Source organism: Leptonychotes weddellii, chromosome 8 (genome assembly GCF_054177405.1).
Source record: "Leptonychotes weddellii isolate Sample4059 chromosome 8, ASM5417740v2, whole genome shotgun sequence".
Lineage (NCBI taxonomy): Eukaryota > Metazoa > Chordata > Mammalia > Carnivora > Phocidae > Leptonychotes > Leptonychotes weddellii.
The window spans coordinates 110,410,237-110,431,262 of NC_138376.1; the positions used below are offsets into that span (position 1 = coordinate 110,410,237).

At 39.0% G+C, this 21,026-nt stretch overlaps 1 protein-coding gene and 1 pseudogene across 11 annotated transcripts in view; one reads left to right on the forward strand and one right to left on the reverse strand.

Moving 5' to 3' along the window:
- Nucleotides 1-21,026, forward strand: part of AIG1 (androgen induced 1) — a 373,835-nt gene that overhangs the window by 150,552 nt on the left and 202,257 nt on the right. For all 11 annotated transcript variants that reach the window (XR_014147368.1, XR_014147369.1, XM_081827458.1 and 8 more), the window contains one exon: nucleotides 6,421-6,522. Coding sequence is in view for 9 of the 11 variants with exons in the window: in XM_081827458.1 (XP_081683584.1) it covers nucleotides 6,421-6,522 (102 nt within the window). In the remaining 2 variants the exon portion in view is untranslated. The remainder of the gene's footprint in view (nucleotides 1-6,420; nucleotides 6,523-21,026) is intronic.
- On the reverse strand, nucleotides 9,569-10,203 carry LOC102735408 (large ribosomal subunit protein eL21 pseudogene; annotated as a pseudogene).

The window sequence follows — 21,026 nt, forward strand, 5'->3', positions numbered from 1 at the left end:
TGGGTGTTATACGCCAACAATGAATCATGGAACACTCCATCAAAAACTAATGATGTAATGTATGGTGATTAACATAACAATAAATTTTTTTTTTAAAAAGTAGAAATTTCAGAAATAGATCCAAATAAATAAAGGAATTTAGTATATGAAAAATGAGAGAGTCTCTCTCTGCTTGGGGACCATCAGAGACAAAGCCAGCTAGCATCCAAAACACACAACTTATTCTCATGCTTTGTGTGTTTGGAAGGAGAAAGCCCAATGGGAAACATGTCTACACATTACCTCTCAGCAAATATTACCATGGAAAAAAGTGATGGGAAAAAAGTCATGACAAGGAAATCTGGAAGCAAAGTAATAGAGCTCAAAACAGAATTCAATTTTTTTTCCAATAGGTATTTGGTAAAGTCTGAGTACTAATAGATTAGTTTTTAAAGGAAAAGTGATTTCATAGGATCATGTCATCTTGAAGCTGAAGACTTTAAAGATGTATTCATTTATTTCCTCCTTCCCTCCTTCAACAGTGGATGTTTGAGATATGCTAAATGGCATTTATAGACCAATCTATAGATAAGTGACTTTTCTCTTTGACCTCATTCATGGTATATTTCTCTGCAACATCCTTTGGGCTCTAATCGGTTTTACTAAATTCCAAAGAATTTCCCACTGATCAGTAAAGCTTCTTCTTAGAAATGGACTAAAGCTGATTAACTTCAGCTTCTACTGGATACCATATAAGAGACTCTTTACAGAAGGAGACAAAGCGTGAATCCAGGTTTTTTTTTTTGCATTCATTTCTAATTGTTCCAGGGGTTCAAACGAAGCCTCAATGACTAGCTGTAACACAAGTACTTCGTCTGGGAAGCTTGAAGGCCTGGAAAGCCCCTGAGCTCCTTCTACTCTCAGTTCAAGTACAGTATTCTGGGCCTGGCAGCTGAGAAGCAGCAGGTGCACGCTGAGAAATAGCTGGCCACAATTGTGGAATGTTTCAGTGGTACTTCGCCTGTCCAAGGGAACCTATTTTTGTTTCATATTCATGCCCTGGTAGTAGAGTTCAAACTTATTTTGGGTTTGCTGATGACCATACTATCAAGAGGATATCAGTGCATGAAGCCAAGAAGCCACCATCTGTGCTGTGTTTCTATCTCAAGAATTATTTAGAAGGCTGATTATTCAGTTGCCTGGGCCTCTTGACCTTCTAGTATTACACTAAGAAAGACAACTAACACTTTCTTGAAAGTCACTTCACTTTTAATAACCCACAGAATTCCCTCAATATATGATAAGGGTGAAAGGACTGATCACATTCCACCAGTAAGTACTGACACCAAAATGCTCTCCATATGGTAGGGACACCATGAATGATCATTTATGGTGAGCAGAAATTAGCTCTCCACAGTGGTGTGCTAGTCAATAATTAACAGCTGGCTCTACAAGGAAAAAATACCTGATTTGTAGCATTCGCTGATTTCCATAGCTGAATAGTAAGAACAGCTTGATAAGCTCAAAAACTTAGATGAGATGGAAAAATTCCACAAAAGGCAAAAGTGACTAAAACTGAGTCATAAAGTTTTAGTTTTGAACTAAAAACTCTTCTCCAGAGAAAGCAGAAACCCTGAGAACTTTATATCTAATAAAAAAAATTGAATTCACAATTAAATCTTCTCATGAGAAAACTTACAAGTCCAGATAGCTCCCCTAGAGAAGCCTATCACTTTATACGCAACTAATGAGTCACTGAGCACTACACTAAAAACTGATGATGTACTGTATGTTGGCTCATTGAATTTAAATTAAAATAATTACCCCAAAGATACAGATGTAGTGAAAAGAAGGGGCACATGCACCCCAGTATTCATAGCAGCAATGTCCACAATAGCAAAGCTGTGGAAGGAGATGAGATGTCCTTGAACAAGTGAACGGATAAAGAAGATGTGGTTCATATATACAATAGAATATTACTCAGCCATCAGAAAGGATGAATACCTACCATTTGCATCGATGCTAAGCATCGGCCTACAACTTATTGGTCCCTGGAAGAAATGCTTTTTTCTTTCTTTCAGGGGAGATGAGGAAAGTTAGAGAGTGGGAACCAGACGGCAAGAGGAGATTGGGGATTTTCGGGGATTTTAAAGCTTAAAATGAATTGTGTGAAGGAAAGGGGTTTTGTTATGTTATGCTTTCCTTTTGACACACTGTCTCTATTTTTATAAAGGTGGTATGTGGAAACCTTCTAGAAGGGGTTATTTAGGACTCAAAGAAATAGGTGATGGCCCAAAACACATCTATACAAATTTGTGCCATATCTCATTGCCATGGGTTTCTCGGTTCTGAGAAAGGACTCATACTAGCTCAGGGATCTGAGGAAATATCTCACATTCACCAAAGTCAAGAGTGAAGAATCCTTAAGTCATCATCATAATAAATCACCCAAATCACAAACCACAAACATTTTTTTTTTCTAAAAAGCAGGAAATGGAGCATCTACACCAGGAAACACAACAAGAAAGAAAACAGAAACTCCCCGAAAGAAACCAAGCGTGAACTGCCATGTGCAATGAAATAAATCTTGCCAGATGACCCCACATACTCATACAGCCTCACAATTCGAGTTTTCATAGTAAAACACAAAATGGAACTGACCCTGAAATGTGGCCAACAACTTCAGCCTTTCCTCCCCACCACCCGCAGGAAGATCCTGAAACAGATGCTATGAAATTCAGCCTGATCTTCATCCCATATGCTGGTTCTCAAGAGGGAGCAACAGGGAGATTTTCCTCTTCTCATGAACACATCCTCAGGTGGGAAACTTTGCCCCATGTCTTCCCTCCAGCAAGGCTACTAAATTTAGTTCTGCTGGGAAATTATCATGTGGTTTCATTCATATGTGGAACATAAGGAATAGCAAGGAGGACCACAGAGGAAGGGAGGGAAAATTGAAGGGGAAGAAATCAGAGAGGGAGACAAATCATGAGAGAATCTGGGATACGGAAACCAAACTGAGGGTTAGAGAAGGGAGAGGGATGTGGGGTGGGGTAACTGGGTGATGGGTATTAAGGAGGGCACATGTGGTGATGAGCACTGGGTGTTATATGCAACTAATGAATCGTTGAACACTACATCAAAAACTAATGATGTACTGTATATTGGCTAACAGAACATAATAAAAAAAAGTTGAAAAAAAGGAAAAGAAAAAAAGAGAAGCATATTAAATAGGTAAGGAGGAAATAATACCAATCTTGGACAGAGTCCCTTGAAAAATAGAGGAGGGAACTTTTCCCAGTTTATTTTTTGAGGCCACCATTTTCCTGTCACCAAGATTAGAAGAAGACATGAGAAAATAAAACTAACTATGGATTGATATACTGTATAAATGAAGACGGGAGAAAAATTCTTAACAAAATATTGGCAAGTCAAATCCAGCAATATATAAAAATGATAATACATAATGACCAAGTATTAAAGGTTGGTTTAACATTAAAAATCTATATAATTCATCATATTAACCAAATAAAGGAAAAGAACTATCTGGTCACCTGAGGTTATACAGTAAAATTATCTGAAAAAATTCAGCACTTGTCCATTACATACATAAATGAAGGATAGGGGAGATTCTCCTCAATGTGATAAAACATCTAAGAAAAACCTGCAGCTAATATCAAACTTAAATGTTAAAAGACTGGACACCTTCCTAAGAGCAAAGAAAGCAAGGGTGCTCTCTGCTCATCACTTCTAGTCAACACTGTGCTGAAGTTTGTAGGCTGTGCAGTTAAGAAAAGAAAAAGAAGTAAACGACATATACATTGTAAAGGAAGAAGAAAAGCTGTCTTCATTTGCAGATCACATACATATAAAAATCTAAAATAATTTATGAAAGAACTACTCAAACTATGTGAATTTAGCCAAGCTAGAGGACACAGCGTCAATAAACTAGTCATTTGTACTTTTATAGACGAGTAACAAAATGTAAAAACAAATTCAGTACTATCTACAATAACATACAAAAGCATGAAATGTTTCATAATAGATTAAAAAAAATATATGTGCAAGATCTGTCAACTGAAAACTACAAACTGAAAAACCAAAGATCTGCATGAATGGAGGCATCAATGATGTTCCTGGGTCAGAAGACGCAGTATTGTGAAGATGTCATTTCAACCCAGATTGAATATATTGATTCAGTATGGTTGTAATCAGAATTCTAGGAGGATATTTTTGTAGAAATTAGCAAGCTGAGATTCTAAGATTTAAATGGAAATGCAAAGGACTTAAAATAGCCGAAACGATTTGGAAAAGAAGAAGAGCGGAAGCATATCGTAAGCAGAATTCTAAGGTGGCCCCACAGTTGCATCCCATGTGGTGTAGGCCTGTTTAATCCCCTCCCCTTGAGTGTGGGAGGGGACCTGTGAATGTGATGGGACGTCACCCCCGGTTGGGTTACATTATATGGCGTAGGTGAAGGGGTTCCACCTATGGCTCCATCCAGGACTAAAGTAGCTTCGTGCTTGTGTGTGGAGTCCCAGACTAAATGTAAAACTGGTCCTCACCTTCAGAAACAGATACATCTTAACCACCTCACAGGTCAAGGGGTGTACACATTGATTGTGTGGTCAACCCTCTAGGTCAGACCCAGGAAGGAGGTCCACACAGGCCGTGAGGCATACTTGTGTCTTTTTGAAGAGGAAATTCCAGGATTATTGTTGCCCAGGATATGGTATAGAAAAGTAGGTGGAGGCTCTGGGTAAACCAGCCATTTGGCTGAGTGACTGCCTCACTCCATGTCGGGGGCAGAGGCTCGAGGTGGCTGGAGGACCTTCCAAAGCCGACGTCTCAGACTTTAATGTGGATATGAGTGACCCCAGGATCTTATTAAAAATGCAGAATCAGAACGTATCAGGACAGGACCTGGCATTCCACACATCTAACAAGCTCTCAGGTGACATGGGAGCTGCTGATCCTTGGGACTACATTTTGAGTCATGATGCTGTAAAGTTTGGCACCCGGGTCTGAGGGCAGGTAATATTGATACTCAGTACATTTGAAGTCTGTAGTGGAATGAATAAACCAAAGTTGTGAGTAATTTCAAATTACTCATTGCACTAATGATAGTTAACATTAAGCTAACAATGTTTTTTTTTCCTTCTTGTGCATTTATCAACTGAGTGAAAATAGTTTACTCAAAAGCAGGATAAATAACTGGAGACCCCAATCCAGGATTGAAACTATGTGTGTAATCTATGGTTGCCTCTTGTAATCATCTTTCAATATGCTTTATGAAACGAGAAATGTTCATAACATCTTAGGTTTTAAGGGTGAAGCATACTACACTTTTCATACTACAATTACCCATATCATAACTGACATACTTGGAAAAGGACTTTGGAACCCTTCTGATTACTAGCTTGTGCTGGGAGTTTTATGAAAAGAGGCATTAAAATATTTACTACTTTTATTAATAAAATGCGGGGGTATGGATGAATTACAAGATAAAATTGTTTCTGCTTAATATTCATCTGCATTTTATCGCTCTGTAGCATTTATTATGAGACGTAACTCTGCAGAGACTTTGATCTCTCTCTCTGGGCTAGTTGCCTTCTCCATGCCACATTTATTGACTATGTACACAAGCATTTGCGTTTTCTTTATAATTCTATCCTGAAGGTTAAGACCCTGGACCATCCGTTTCTTTATTTTATCTGAACTTCTGTCACCATTAGTTTGAAGAAAAGAGAAAAAATTGAGTACTATACTCTCTTTGGTTGGTTATGTTGCTGATGGGTCAAAATAAACCTTGGGAACCCAGATGAACATGTAAGTTATTCCAGGAGAATTAGGATTCTTCCTTTGTGTTTCATACACTCTGCTTTCAATGCAGGCAAAGCCCCTGCTTAGGCTATATAAATTAATACATTTGCAGGAAATGTGACTTCGGGACATTTTACATAGCAGTGATTTTAATGCTGTTAGTGGTGAAATGGAAACTTGAGAATGTGAAGATTAATTTAAACCACATGATGGGTTCAAGGAAAATACACTACAGTTTCTTGAATGTGTGCTGACTCTGTAGAGTGGGGAATGGGATCCAAAAAACCACCAGTGAACTTTTAAACCCTCTTGAGAGGATTCAAACCAACACAATTAGCCCTCGAAGGGAGCTGTTCCAAATGACAGACAGATCATTTCTCTCTCCCTCAGAAACAGATCCCTTTGCCTAAGAGAATGCAGTAGGGAGACCAAGGAAGGAAGAAGGACCCCACGCGTTACCACCAATGGAGTGAAGTTAGAAATCCCTTTCCAGTCATTCGCTGGTTTACTGATTCATCTTTCACTCTAGATTACAGTTCTGTTGGGTTTTTTGAACAATGGATAACCAACGCATTGTATATCGTGAATTTGAAATAAAGGATTTCTTTTCCCTTCCAGTTCGTGGTAGCGGTCTTCTGGATCATTTATGCCTATGACAGAGAGATGATTTACCCGAAGTTGCTTGATAATTTTATCCCAGGGTGGCTGAATCACGGAATGGTAAGTGGACTAAAACAAATAATTTCCTTTCATTAAAAAAAAAAAAATCTATTGAAGAGCTATTTTCTAATTCGGGCTTTCCACAGAATGTACCTAACTGGCTGTGCAATGAGGGAGATTATGAGAGATTGTAATTAGAGGAGAATACCGAATGTCAATAAAAACATCTTCCCATGAAACTGAGTCACTATTAAAACTATGTAGTAGATGAATCCACAGTTTACAAGGTGTCGGTGTTGTTGGATAATACAACTAGCTCATTGTATGAATGAATTTAATTTCTGTGCCATTCAAAGACTTGTCCCCTACTGGAGCCTAAGGACCTAGTCCCACCTGTACAACTATTGAGGCCCCATTGTTCCTCCACCTCACGTCAGGATATTGTGTTGGAAGTAACTACAGCACTGGGAGAATTGGCCCCAGAGGAGAAGCAAGACTGTTATTTTCCCTGGGAGATCTGCTGCAGGCATTGGAAGTGTCCTTGGCAGGGGGTGCCCATTGGAGGGCATTTGCCTGGGGCGCCCAGCTCTTTCCCTTCTTCTCAGTCTCATTCCTTCTGATGCTCTAGCCATGGTGTTGCCTTGTTTCAAATCAAATATTTTGGATGGTTTGCCTGTCACCTCACAAGACTTAAAGATATATTTTCTGCAGAGAAATTTTGAATTGTCTTCCCTGTCCACTTCTGGAATTGAGCACTTTTATTATTAACTAAGAAGCCTGCATTTTTTTGGTTACAGCAATTTTTAGAATACATCACTGGGGGCTCCCCATGAAAGGGGTAACCCATCAGAGAAATTATAGGGGCACGAAGAGCTAGACCTCACACATCATATGTCCAAAATAAGTTTCCTTTCTACCCCCAATTTTGGTATATTTTGAGAAAAGTGGTGTGTACTAACAAACAAACATTACTGTACTGAGGGGCTTTGATTAATTCTTTCCTAAGCCAACACATCAAAAGTGGCACGGCTCAAACAACTGGCATTTTCTTTGAGTCCAATTAGAGCCACGCTGTTGAAGGATTAACATGGCACCTCTGGTCTAGTTCCAAACAAATAAGCTGGGTCTTGTCAGATTCATTTTACCATCTTTGGGGCTTGATGTGGCTACTCTGTGCCTCTCCAACTTTTGACTTTTCTTGAACGTGAAAAGCCTTTGCATAACCCTGTGTCCGCAATCTTCTACCCTTGATGCCCTTCCCATTCTTTACCGGGGAACCCCTGCTCACCCTACTAGCTTCTATAACATCTCTCAGAAGTCATGGAACACTACATCAAAAACTAATGATGTAATGTATGGTGATTAACATACATAATAAAAAATTAATTGATTAATTAATTAAAAAAAAAAAGAAGTCTCTCTTCACCCCCACAGGCCAGGTTAGCTCTCCTGTCAGGCTCGCAAAGCACCTTCAAATCTCCGTCAGACATGTGTGTATCCCTCACACAAGTGTTACTTCCTAGGGCAAACAGCAGACTTCCAGCCCCGAGCAGTCCGCCCACCCACCTGGCATGTAGTGGGATCAATGCCTATTTGTTAGATTGATGCATGAATTCAGTATACAGTCATCCCCCCACTCCCCGCCTTATCTGAGAGGGATCTGTTCCAAAATCCCCAGTGGATGCCTGAAACCGAGGACAGTACCATACTGTGTTTTTTCCTGTACATACATACCTATGATAAAGTTTAGCTTATAAATTAGGCCCAGTAAGAAATTAACAACGAGAGGAGGGCCTTCACTGGGAACCAGTGGTCGCATCATGCACTCTAGGAGTACAGACCTTAACTGTTTGGCCTGTCGTCGACATCCCTCAAATGCACAACATTACCCTTAGGCCAGAGAATAAATCACAACCTTAGCAGATGTAGGTGCTACTTAACGTTTCAAACGAATGGTTTCTAAGTACTGATGAAGCCATTAGAACGATAACTTGACTCTTAAGAATTTCCCCTGGATTCACTTTGATAGGATATAATTCTCACTCATGGAGACAAACACTACTTAGAAATTCAAGGAGAATTTGAGTGACACAGATATTTCGGAAAGGGAAAAGATAAATGAATCAACATGTCAAATCCTCTAAGATAATAAGAGCTCAATAGAGTCTTTCTTAATGAACTTTGTCCGTTAGTAGAGATGAATGACCATTTCTTTGGTTTTCTTCATGTTCCAGTTCGTGATTCCAGAATTACTAACAAAGAAGTTGCATATGGTGGCTGAGGAATATTTTGCAATATTAATTTACATTACTCTAAATTTGTATATATGTGACTTTAAATAGGATGTTGATTCTTTAGATTGGCCGTTAAAATATGAACACTAACTGCTGGAATCATGAATAATATAATTTTTATAAAAATGTGAAAAACTATTTATGAAATACTAATAAATCAGATAAGCATTTTCAACTTTAAATTTTATTTGAAAGTTTAATAATTATCATTTGTATTTTAATTTTAATAAATGATTTTCAATATTTAATTTTAAAAGTATGAAAATAATTCAACTAAAACTTTTTACATTCACTTGAATGTTCATATTTTGATGAAAACATTCAAATTGTGTATACTTTGATTATAATTACATTTTATTTTTAATTAATGCCTTAGATTAATACTATCAGTAGAGCTTAAATTTTTGGAAAATTTCCATTATAACAACATATTCAGTGAATTTGCTGAAATGAAGGCAAGAAAATAAAATTTTGGAATATTTATTTTGTAATATTTGTATTTATATTATATTAAATAATATAATTTTATAATTTACAAATTTGTAATTTATAAATATATAAGCCTTTATTTTATTACTCATACAATCATATATTTTTTTATTTTGTTTTATAAAATATGTATCTAACAATGTAGGAGGATAGAACATATTTTATTTAATATTTTACTAGCTTAATTTGTAACTTTTAAGTATTTCTGCCCATGGATGGTTTATGGCCCTTTAGGCCTTTTGCTATTGCCTATCTAAATCTGTATAGCTACAAGAATTCCAAGAGAGAATGTACCCTGTTTTGTTTTTTGGGGGTTTTTTTTGACACAAAGTTTGCTTTAAATATTTTTTGGGGGAAAGGACACCACACTTTTGCTCAATTAAAAGAAACATTTTTACAGTCTTGAGGTCTTTTATTTTCTTTACATTTATCATGCCATGAATTCATAGGGAATGGGTTCCAGCAGTTCGGGCTCCTTTCCATTGGTTCTCACAAAGTGTGTTTCTCTGGGTGGGGCAGGCTGGCGCTTCAGTTGAACCCAAGTACCTTTCTCTTTGGCTTCCTTCTTTTTCTGATCATTTTCCTTCACACGCTTTAGGAAGCTATCTCGGCTCTTTGAGTGTTTAATATGCTCAATGAGTACATTAATTCTCTTGGCAAGAATCTTGCCCTTAACTTGTTTGTTTACAACAATGCCAACAGCATGCTGAGTAACACTGTAGACGCTTCCAGTTTTGCCATGGTAACATTTGTGGGGCATTTCTTTTTGAACAGTGCCCATTCCCTTGATGTCCACAATATCACCTTTCTTATAGATTCGCATGTATGTGGCCAAAAGAACAACTCCATGTTTTCTAAAAGGTCTAGAGAACATATAGCGGGTACCTCTCCTCTTTCCCTTTGTGTTGGTCATTTTGGCAAATTACTGGAAGATGGCGGTTCCGGCCGAAAGGCGCATGTACCCTGTTCTTATGTGTAGAATCACACTTACTGTTTGAAGAGTCTCAACATAATCTCCTGGGCTCCAGAGGCCTGATGTGGTTTATAAGTCTGTCATGGCACCATTTCAGAAGACATCACCAAGTTAGTCTTGAATTTACAGCACTCATCTGCCCAGCACAAAATTAGACAGAAAACAGGCATGAAAGGAAACTCACAGGATTTTAAATTCACAGGACTTTCCTTTTGATTTACTCTACCCATAAGTTGGACGTGATTGTAACTAAAGGAAACTATCCTATTTCTTCCTTTCTATTGTTTACCTCTATTCTCTCAGCAAGCAATCTTAGAATTTTTTTGGAGAAGAGAAGAGGAAATGGGTAAATAAATGAGTTGTAACAGTAATACAACCTTGCTGTGTAACTGCTAACTTCTTTCCAGGCTCTATTAAAATAGCACTTGCACACACACACTATTTTAGTTTATTATAATTAAAAATATAAACCTATAAAATATAATATATTTTACTGGAGTCACTTTAATATCCAAAAATCAAAAACTGTTCTATCCTTTCAGCCCTATTTATTTTTTGTATTTCCAGCAATCTGAACAGCACCTGACACCCATGAGGCATTCACTAGGTGTTGGTCATTAAAAGGGTATTTACATGTTTGTTTTTGAAACTTGGAAGAATGTTGGGGTGCCTGGGTGGCTCAGTCGGTTAAGTGTCCCACTCTTGATTTCGGCTTAGGGTCCTGAGATTGAGCCCCGTGTGCTTAAGATTCTCTTTCTCCCTCTCCCACGCACATACCCCCACTTGTGCATGTTCATTTTCTCTCTAAAAAAAAAAAAAAAAAAACTTGAAAGAATGCCATGTTTATATTTATATCCTCTACCACCTTTCTATCCTCAGTCCACTGATAATAAGACAAGAGAAAACTAGACATATCAGCAAAATGAATCACTTTGCAAAACATAATGCTAATGGTCATGGATAGTTGTGGTTGGGGTCTGCATGGCTGCAACCTGTGGGAGCTGAGCTTTGATTCAATTCAATCTAGCAAACATTTATTTTCAGTAAGACCTATGAAATGCAAAGCACCCTGCTAGGCACTGTGGGGTTATAGGATGAGAAAAATACTTGCACTTTTAAAGGATAGAAATGGCCTGTTTGAGGTGGAGGAAGGTGAGTAGGAAAACAATTCTACAAGCCAACAGAGTGGTCTCCCGTAGGCTGTGTTCACTCTGACAACGAGAAGCACTATTGTTATTCTGGCCTGTTTCTTGGCTGCAAAAATAGATCCCTGAACCTTTCTATTCTGCTCATTATAAGTTTAAAGCACTGTCAATGGAGTAAGTATACATTAAAAGCAATAAATAAATAAATATTTAAACTCTAGAAAGATTGCTGATTCTCAGCGATGCTATAACAGGAAAAACCAACAATGAGACAGTGTCTCTGCTTAGTGAAGACCTAATTAATGTTTATAAAATGCCTTGAGAATGCCAAGCACTGCAGAAGTTTGGATATTATTATTATTATCACAGATCTTTAAGCATACATGACCTAGATATTCTTATAATCACAGCAGTTGTTCATTCCCCATATAATTTATAAGGAGATAAAAAAATAAGCCCACCTCTCTTCATGCTTGATCTGTCAGTTGTTCTTGTTATATGCAACTGATCCTCAAGAGAACTTTAATTTAGGCAACTATTTATTCTGTTCAATATTATTTTGACATTTGGTAATTACTAAAGTTTTTGTACATCTGTCTTTCCCAGAAGAGAAGGCATTAAATACTGCTTGGATGATCATTGGTTTTGTAGGAACACAGAGTTGACGTTATTCTTCTGTTAAATAACACAACTTATGGAAAGTTTCCAGTTCTGGGCCACACAGACGATGCATTTCGTGATCTGTGGAGTCTGTGCCACCCTGATACTAGATATTTGACAAAATAAGCTGTTGGTCACGAGAAGGCTATCTTCTTTTTCATATGAAAAAAACTGACCTTTATTATTTTCCCAATATATTCTAAAGTAACTGGAAGATATCTGGAAATTTTCAAAAATAAAAGTAAGACTGGAACAGAGGTCAGAAATTTCTTGGAAACCACTTTCTAAGACTCCCAATGGACCTCCCAAAGAAAACAAATAAGACCCCAAAGACCCAGGAATGAGAAGGAGAGTTCCATCCACAGTGAGGCAGATACTTTCAGAGTTACTGCATACGGTTCTCATTTCATTTTACAGATCATAGCGTTCTCCGTGTGAATTTCCATTTGCTCAGTCTCACCTTCTCAGTAAGGCCCACTCTGAGCAGCCTATTAGTTATTGCCAGCTACCGCCATGTCCCCGGAGTCCCCTTACCCTGCTCTTTGTCCCCCTGGTGGTACTTAACCATCCTTGACATATCTGGTTTTACTTACATGCTGTATTTATGGCTTATTGTCCATCTCCTTCTGCTAGAATATAATTTTCATAAGGGCAGAGGTCTTTGTTTCAGTTACTCATCTATCCCAAGCACTTCAAACAGTGCCTCCACACAATGGAAATCAATGAGTATTTGTTGCATCGATGAGTGAATTTTACCAATATTCTACGTCCGTGTTTTCTCTTGTCCTTTTTTTTCCTACTCTGTCTTTTCCTTTTCGTAATAGTTGACAGAGAATGCAACCCCAAACCATTCACTTCTTTCCTAACTTGTCTTTTACTTCACTCTTCAATCTCAGCTGCACTGCAATAAAATCTTACATACATGGCCTGCTATCCGCTCTGAGGGTCTTATTGGTTGGTACATACCAAATTGCTGTTGGTCACGAGAAGGCTATCTTCTTTTTCATATGAAAAAAACTGACCTTTATTATTTTCCTGCCTGAGACTGCCTGAGAAGGCCTGAAATGATGTCCAAAGAACACAGTGTGGTCCCTGGAACATCTGAGAGTTACAGGCCAAGTAAATAGAAATGCCTAGGTCAAATTTATTGGAAAGCATTTCCACATATTGATTATTTTATCTGATGATTAGTTCTTTTTTCTCTAGGGTAATAGACCATGGCTTTTTAAAGCAATTTTCTGACATCACAAATTCCACTGTAGAACTAATTTTCCATGTAAGGATAGAATTCAAGGCTAATACTATTTGGCTTACACGCTGCCCTTTTTCTTGCTACACTGAAGAGATGAGCAGGCCCAGCAGTAGTTTGAGTTCATCAAAAGGTCTATAAATTATATTCAGATATTTTGGGGTCAGCAAAACCCAAAGTGTGGTTTATTCAAGTTCTTTTACCCCTAATCCTTAAATCCATAGATATTTCAAAGTAAACTTCATTCATATGTTTCCCATTCATGTGCCCTCAGTTCTTCGTAGCTGGGGGAGAGGTGGGGCCAGGCCCAAAGGTGTTGTCTCAGGAACTGGCTTCCTCCTTCATTACCACAAACAGATCATTCATTAGCCACAGACCCAGCTCCTTGGCAGAAGTCCATCACTATATCCTTTCCAGTTCCCTTTTAATTGAAGCTCCAACCTCAGCAAGCATCAGTGATAGCTGCCAAAGAAAGTGAAGTGGAAAAACAAAGCTGCATTTTCTATCATAGAGGCACAGAATCCTAACATCTTAAAACTTGGGAAGTGTTTCTAAAGACCATCTGGTCCATACACCATGTGATACCTCAGTTCCCTGAACAATATCTTGGCAAATTCCCTTTCAGTCTTTACTTGAGCATCTCTAATGATGGAGCTTCAACAGTGGACCAGGACCATGGGGTTTTCAGCTGAAAGAAGATCCTCATAAGGAACTGAACCTTCTGTTTTTTCCTCCAGTTCAAATCCGCCCAGTCCATTCATCCATTCTGCAGGATTCAAATAACCACCTGTCTCTCCTCTTCATGTTCTCTTCCAGGGGGATCTCACTCTTCCCCATGACTTCAGTCTCTGTTATATGTGGGTCATTCCAAGTCTGTACTTCCTGGTCCAACTTCTAAAGGGCATCACACTCAGCATTTGACACAAGGACCTTGAGATGAACATACTGAAACAAATTCATCACATTAACCCCTCCCCTCGTCTTGTTACTCCTCTCATGTTGCCACTTCAGTAATGGCAGAAGCATCTAAAATCTCCTCTTTCTACCACATTCCTCACAGTTAGTTGACAAGTCCTACTAGATGTACCTCCAAAGTAGCTCCCAAAACTGCCCCAGCCTCCTCCACCGTCCCGGCTTTAGTTCAAGGCTTCATCATCAGCCAACTGAACTGAGGCAACAGGCTCTCTCTTATCTCCCCACCTCCCCACTCCCTCCTCACCAGAACTTTCTCCACACTGCTGCCTCAGTTACCTTTCTAGAAGATCTGAAGTTCTGATGGCTCCTTGCTCCATCCCTTTCTCAGACACCACCTGTGAGTGAAGCGGTCCTGAGTCTCTGAGGTATCTGAGTGGGTCGCTTCTCCCTGCACTCAAGAACACTTTGTCCCGACACCTAGGATTTCACTTATCACATTGTTTGATTAGTATTATTTGGTTATTCCCCCAATGGGCTATAAGGCCATAAAGGGCAGAAAATGTTGTTCTTGTTGTTTTCTTTCATCTTTTCCTCCAGAACCTAGCATAGTCTCTGGCATTCCTGCACACTCTGTAAATGTTTATTGAGAAAATGTCATACAGGCCTTTTAGCATCATGCTCAGTCTCCCCTGATGAGGCTTCAGCTTGTCTAGATTCGTTTTTACAGTTCCGTATGATTGGGCAAGAGTAACAACAGAGCGGTTTAGCCAGTGTCTTGTCTTAATAGCGTTGTCTGAGCTCCATTAACTCTTTTTGGCAGTTCATTATACCATATACTGAAACTTGCACATCATGTTTATCTGACCAGTGTGTGGTTTAGCTAAGATTCGAAGTTGTTATTATTTTGTTCTTTTGTATACAAAATGTAGGATCCTTAGGTGTATTCTTAGTGAATTCCATCTTGTTAAACTCAATTTGAATACAGCATGGGCTCTGGGGAAGCCACAGTACACAGAAAGATTTTAAGGGTCATTAAATGGATCTACTGGAATTTAATAAAATGATTGATCTATAAAACTAATTTGAATTGAGGTGCCTGAGTTGAAGCTTCTTTGGAGGCTCCCGCTGTGAGTAAAGTCAGTAACAAAATAACTGATTTTTCAGAGCAGTAAATTTTGACCACCTTGTAACCATGTGGGGAGAGGAGAGTTGGTTCCTAAGGTCAAGACAGGTATTTAGATAAAAATGACCTATGTGGTAGCAGAAGGGAAGAGCGGGGCAGCGGTATTGGCCACTGAAGATTATCACCATATCCAGGGATGGAGAAATAGGAAATTAATGCAATACGTATATTGGAGAGAGAGTTCTCAGACAAGGGATCTGGTGAGGAAAAGGGTTATAAGATGATACTGGCCACAGGTGGATGGTAGCTTGGGGACAGAACTCACCTGTGAAGAGTAGGTGTTGCTGTTTCCCAGTTTGACTGGATTCTAGATATCTAGAGATCCTGAGGGGTCATCGTGTTGGTCACATTTAGATAAAGTGGGAAAAGAAACTTTCCTGGGAGTCCAGAATCATTGTCCCAAATCCTTACGTCCACACCAGATCATGAAGACAGCAAGAATCCTCATGTCATCTGCATGCTCCTTTATCTGAGTCATGTTAAAAAGTGAAGAAAGAACAGCAAGGAAAGACTGTGGCAACCCACCAGGAAATTTTCAACTCAAAATTTTTTCTTTTTTTTTCTTTTTCTATTTGAATCTGAAGCTAAACTATCAAATTTGGCCCCAAACTGCCTGGTCCTTTAGGAATACTGGTTAACTTCCGTGATCCCATTTAAGGTTAAGATGGGGTTTCTCCGGGACCGAGTGTCCACTCAGCCCTGAGTTTCCTGTCAAAACCTTCTCTCTCCTCCCAGTCCACTCATGCATCAACTCTGCCTTACATCACAGAACTGACCATCCTCTCTTTACGAGCCTCTACCCCACATGTGCCTCTATGACAGCATCCGTTGTCCTGTACTTGCAGTATGTTGTTGCATTTGTCTGGAACTGTTGAATTTGTTCTTCAACGGCAGGCTCATGCTCTTAGCTTCCTTGCACAGTCCCATCTTCTGGATCAGTGCCTGGCACATAGTAGGTCTCAGAAAATGTTTTTGAAAGGATGAATGAATAATGGTGGAGTGAATGCCTTTCTATCCTATTTCCTTACTCTCCCAGTCTGGTAACACCTTCTGAAAAGGAAATAAGATCATTTTCTCTAAGTGAACTTAAGCTGGCACATATGATCATCATTAACTTCTCTCTGTTTCCTACCCGAGCCCTTCAGTGACCCATTTTAGAACTTCACAGCATCCTTGTCAAGCTCACTGGCTTATAATTTTCAAAATCAATCTTCCCCTTTTCCAGAGCAGAACTGTATCTGCTGGCCTTCAAGTGTGCAGCATGAGAACTTGCCCAGGCTTGCACAGCTAGCCAGCCCCTACCTGGGGGTGGGATGCTGAGCTGACCGACCCCATCACACTTATCACACCCAGGGCCTCTCTTCTTGGAGCTTTGTTAACATCTAGTGAATAGATGCCTTTCACCATGAATCGTCATTATATTTCACAAACATATCTCATCAAGACACTAATAAACATTCCTGGCATTTCTGATGATTTTCCTCTTCATCTAAGCAAGGGTGACTTTTTCCTATTGTTTTACCATATCCATATTCAGAGAATGAGCTTGCCCTTAATGATCTAATTGAGATACGTTTTAACCTAGTTGTAAGGATTAGCCCTGGTGGGTGGAAATGTTTCCCCTTAAGGCAACCCCTTTCATCCGTATCAAATATGTTCTTTCATGTGACCTGGTAATATATCAAATTATCTTATATGTCCAAGTGCTACTCTTCACATGGCTACTGTCTATATGCGTTAGGATAAAAAGACTGATGTTAGTAAACATCCCTTTCTATGCTCTGCCCTGCTGCCACACACACAATAGAGTGTCTTTTTTGTTCCATGCTCTTTCTCACACCGGGTTAACCCCAAAAGGCACTCTGTGTCTATAGGCAGCTCTTCTAAGCGATAAAGACATGTGAGCCACCTCGAAGGGGCCACTGAACCAGATGACCTCTCGAGTTTTCTCTGGTTTTATCATTCTGTGGAAGGGGTTTAGTGTAAGTGATTTAAGAGGTTAGTCAGAATAGAATTCTCTGTTCAATGGTCTTTTTAAATTTCTCTCCTGAATTCCACGAGTGGGGAACTTACAGCTTCTTGCAGGAGCTCCTGAGATTGGCTATGGAAGTACATACCATGGTACCTGCCACATAATAGGCTCCATGAATAGAAGTCCCCTCAAAGAGGATAGGATAGGAATCTTATGGCAAAGATACGATGAAATTCCCGTATAGCTAATGATGTTCACCTATTAGCATATAGTAGGTAAGAAGCTAGCGTCAAACTCTGTCTATAGCTTCAAGGAGAAATGCTCAGGTGGAAATCTTGTATTTTTAGCAACAGCACATTTGTATATACTCCTAACATAAAAAGTTAATGAAATTCCTTTAAAGTTTATATAACAGGTACGATATTAATCCTTGGACATAGAATTCAAATCTCCCTTAATTTATTTTTAAGCATTTCTCCTCGCTCGCACCTATTGCAAAGCACTTTGCTTAAACTCAGAATTTGACTGCTAATATTCACACATATGGCAAATATGAACTAATCAGATCACAGCTATTTTGCCGCATTCCATGGTGTCTCATTTATTTGTTTAATTTGCAGCTATAGCAACTAGATTCCACCGCTTTCGGCTTTTACTCAGACCTACGGTCTGATCAGCTTGGTTGAAGTTTGGCACTCGGCAGCATGCTCAATTGAAGACATATGTGCAAACTCACTTACCACATTTTTTAACCTGATTTTCACACTGGGTAGATATTAATATTTGCGTAAAAATATGAACAGCAACCTTCTGCAAGGATAGGAGGCCATTAAAAGATGTTGTGACCTTCTCTTCTGTAACATTTCAAATCTGAAAGTTTTCTTGGCATGCTTTTCAAAAGCCCATCTGACTTTGAAGCAGGCTGCCTCACCACAGAAGGCTCCCTCCAGCAATGACTAATGGGTTGACCTGGTGCCATGGGAGTGATGTTCCACGCATGCTGGTCTGCATAAGACAAGCATTTGGAAATGACCTTGAAAGGGAGTTTTGCCAAGTTCATGAAATATGGGCCTTCAAGGAGTTGCCATTTCACAAGCGATTTCCAGAAGGGTATCCACAGCATTGTCGAAACTTGGCTCCTTAATTTGGTGTTGCTTTACCAAGAGTGTTTAACACACACAAAGAATGATGCTCCCTCTTGGTTTTATGAGTTGCACTTTGTAACAAGTTGGAAAAATCAGGTAATGGTGAAAATTGGCATCCCAGTGTTGTTTCTCTTAGGTGTTTTTGTTTCAAACATTCGCTGGAGGAAAGGAGGATGCTCAAAGAGTCCAAATGTAAATAAGGACATGGGAGTTTAAAATGAAGGGTAAGCTGAGGGGCGCCTGGGTGGCTCAGTCAGTTAAGTGTCCAGGCACTTGATTTCGGCTCAGGTCATGATCTCAGGGTCGTGAGATCGAGCCCCGCATCGGGCTTCGTGCTCACTGGGGAGTCGCTTGAGATTCTCTCCCTCCCCCTCTCTGCCCCTCCCCACCCCCTCTAAAATAAATAAGTAAATCTTAAAAAAAAAAAATGAAGGGTAAGCTGCAAATGGAAGTGAAGATAGTGTTAGTGGGTAAAGAAAACGTGGTAAGAAGAGGTACCCCTTTGTATGCCATTTACTGCCCAGTTGATGTGATTCCTCATCAGCAGATTTAGGCTCTAGGAAGAGAACATTCCTTCATCTTGGTGGGCACACCCATGTAGTACTCTATTGTCGTTTAAAAATGTTCATCGATGCTGACATCAGATTTGCTATATGGCTTTCCATTTTAGTGACTGATATATTTCTTTTGGTGCACAGTGTCTTTTTTTGATTGCACTCCTCATGCTGGTGAAGTTGGCTGACATTTCAGAATCTGGATAACGAAGCTGTGCTTTAACCTTATTTGGAAGTCAGAGATCAGGCTCCTAGATTCCTATGATTTGGAAAGGTCGCCCTCAGGTTCCCTTCCTGTGACTTCACCTCTGCAGGCATGGGTAGCAGAGACAGTCCAAGCTCAGGGTGGGCTCTTGGAAGAACAGTGGGGAACAAGTCGTATTTTCTTAATTCATTTTTAATTTATTAACTTTATTCCTCATTTGCTCTCCGTTCGCTCTCAGATTTTTTATACAGAATTAGATTAGATATTTCTTTAAAAAACAAAAACAAAAAGATTCAGCCTCTCTAGAACCCTCTGATGAGACTGTTAAAGACCTCTGGCCATTCTTATTTTTCAAATGCTGATATTCCTCACTAAGTAATCCTGGGAAACAAACATCTATAAGATCAGGGCAACAGACTGTCAACGGCAACTTCCCAGAACATTCCTTTTTTACTTCATCTGGGATTTTTTTCAATAAGTAATTTGATATTTCTGTAAGTTTAAACTGGAATCACTAAAGTGAAGGCATTTTTCCCTTATAAGCTCAAGCCTTCCAGACTCATCATTTTGTAGCGTTACATAAGTAAGCCATGCAGTTAAGCTAAAAGTCTAAATTACAGAATAAAGTTGTTGTAAAACTGTTCACATTTTATGCAGCAACTTACATTAAAACCTGTAACATATTTGCAAAACAGGTTTTGTATGCAACAATTTATATTGAAATCCAGCTTGGTGATTTTTCATTAGGTTTTGCTGAGGGTTATATGCTAAATTATTCACTTGTGAATTTTTTTTCCCCAATTGCTTGTGTGTGGTAAGTTTGCTTGAAAAGTTCTGATGTAGGAAACTCAGAAAGATGCCATTATCTTGCCCTATTTTCTTTATCTATCTGTATTTAGGTGATTTGCTTTAAATTGCAATACCAGAGCTTTTTTTTCACTTTTAAATGTTTTTATTAGAGAACACATTTTCCCAAATAATCCTCATCCCTAGTTTAGAGCCCCATCATACTAATATGACTGATTTTTAATGTATTTCCTAAAACACTTATCCACTGCTTAAATAAAGAAGGAATGAAAAAAGAGAGAGAGACTGAAGAAGGGTGAGAAAAAGAGGCAAATGCAGGAGAGAGCATCAACCGTAAGGAACACCAGCATTTCTGGTACTTAATATCATAGACCACAGCTCACAGGAACCAAGAGACAGAATGAAAAAAGAAGGCCCAGGCCAATGAGCTTCTGATACCCTGAGAATCCTTGTGTCCTTGCATCCCACTGACTTCGGCACTTAGCACTGCCTTTCTCTTCCTGATGATATTTTTCTTTTATATTTTCAGTAAACATTTTAGATACAAAGAGGTAGGGAGCTTATCATTATTCAATACCGTCAGGCAATATCTTCACCTTTAAACTATATTCACAGTCTCACCATCCTATTTTTTAGAATCATATGAGATTATTTATGTTTATGTGAACAGAATGTAAAGTATTTTCCTATTAAAAAAAAAAAAACCTTCATTCTGCATCCCTGCACAGCTCCTTCCAATTGAACAAGGAGCCTTCTTTACAAAGAAGGTCCCCAAGTAGGGACCTTCTCAACCTTTATTCTAGCATAATGGCACTTTGCCCTCTGCTTCCTTGTCTCATTGTTGTAAAATATCCGTCGAACATTGTCTGTGTACCTTTATATATATTTAACTAGCACACATGGTTGAAAGAAATATGATCCTGTATTAGTCAGGGTTCTCCAGAGAAACAGAATCAGTAGGATGTGTGTGTGT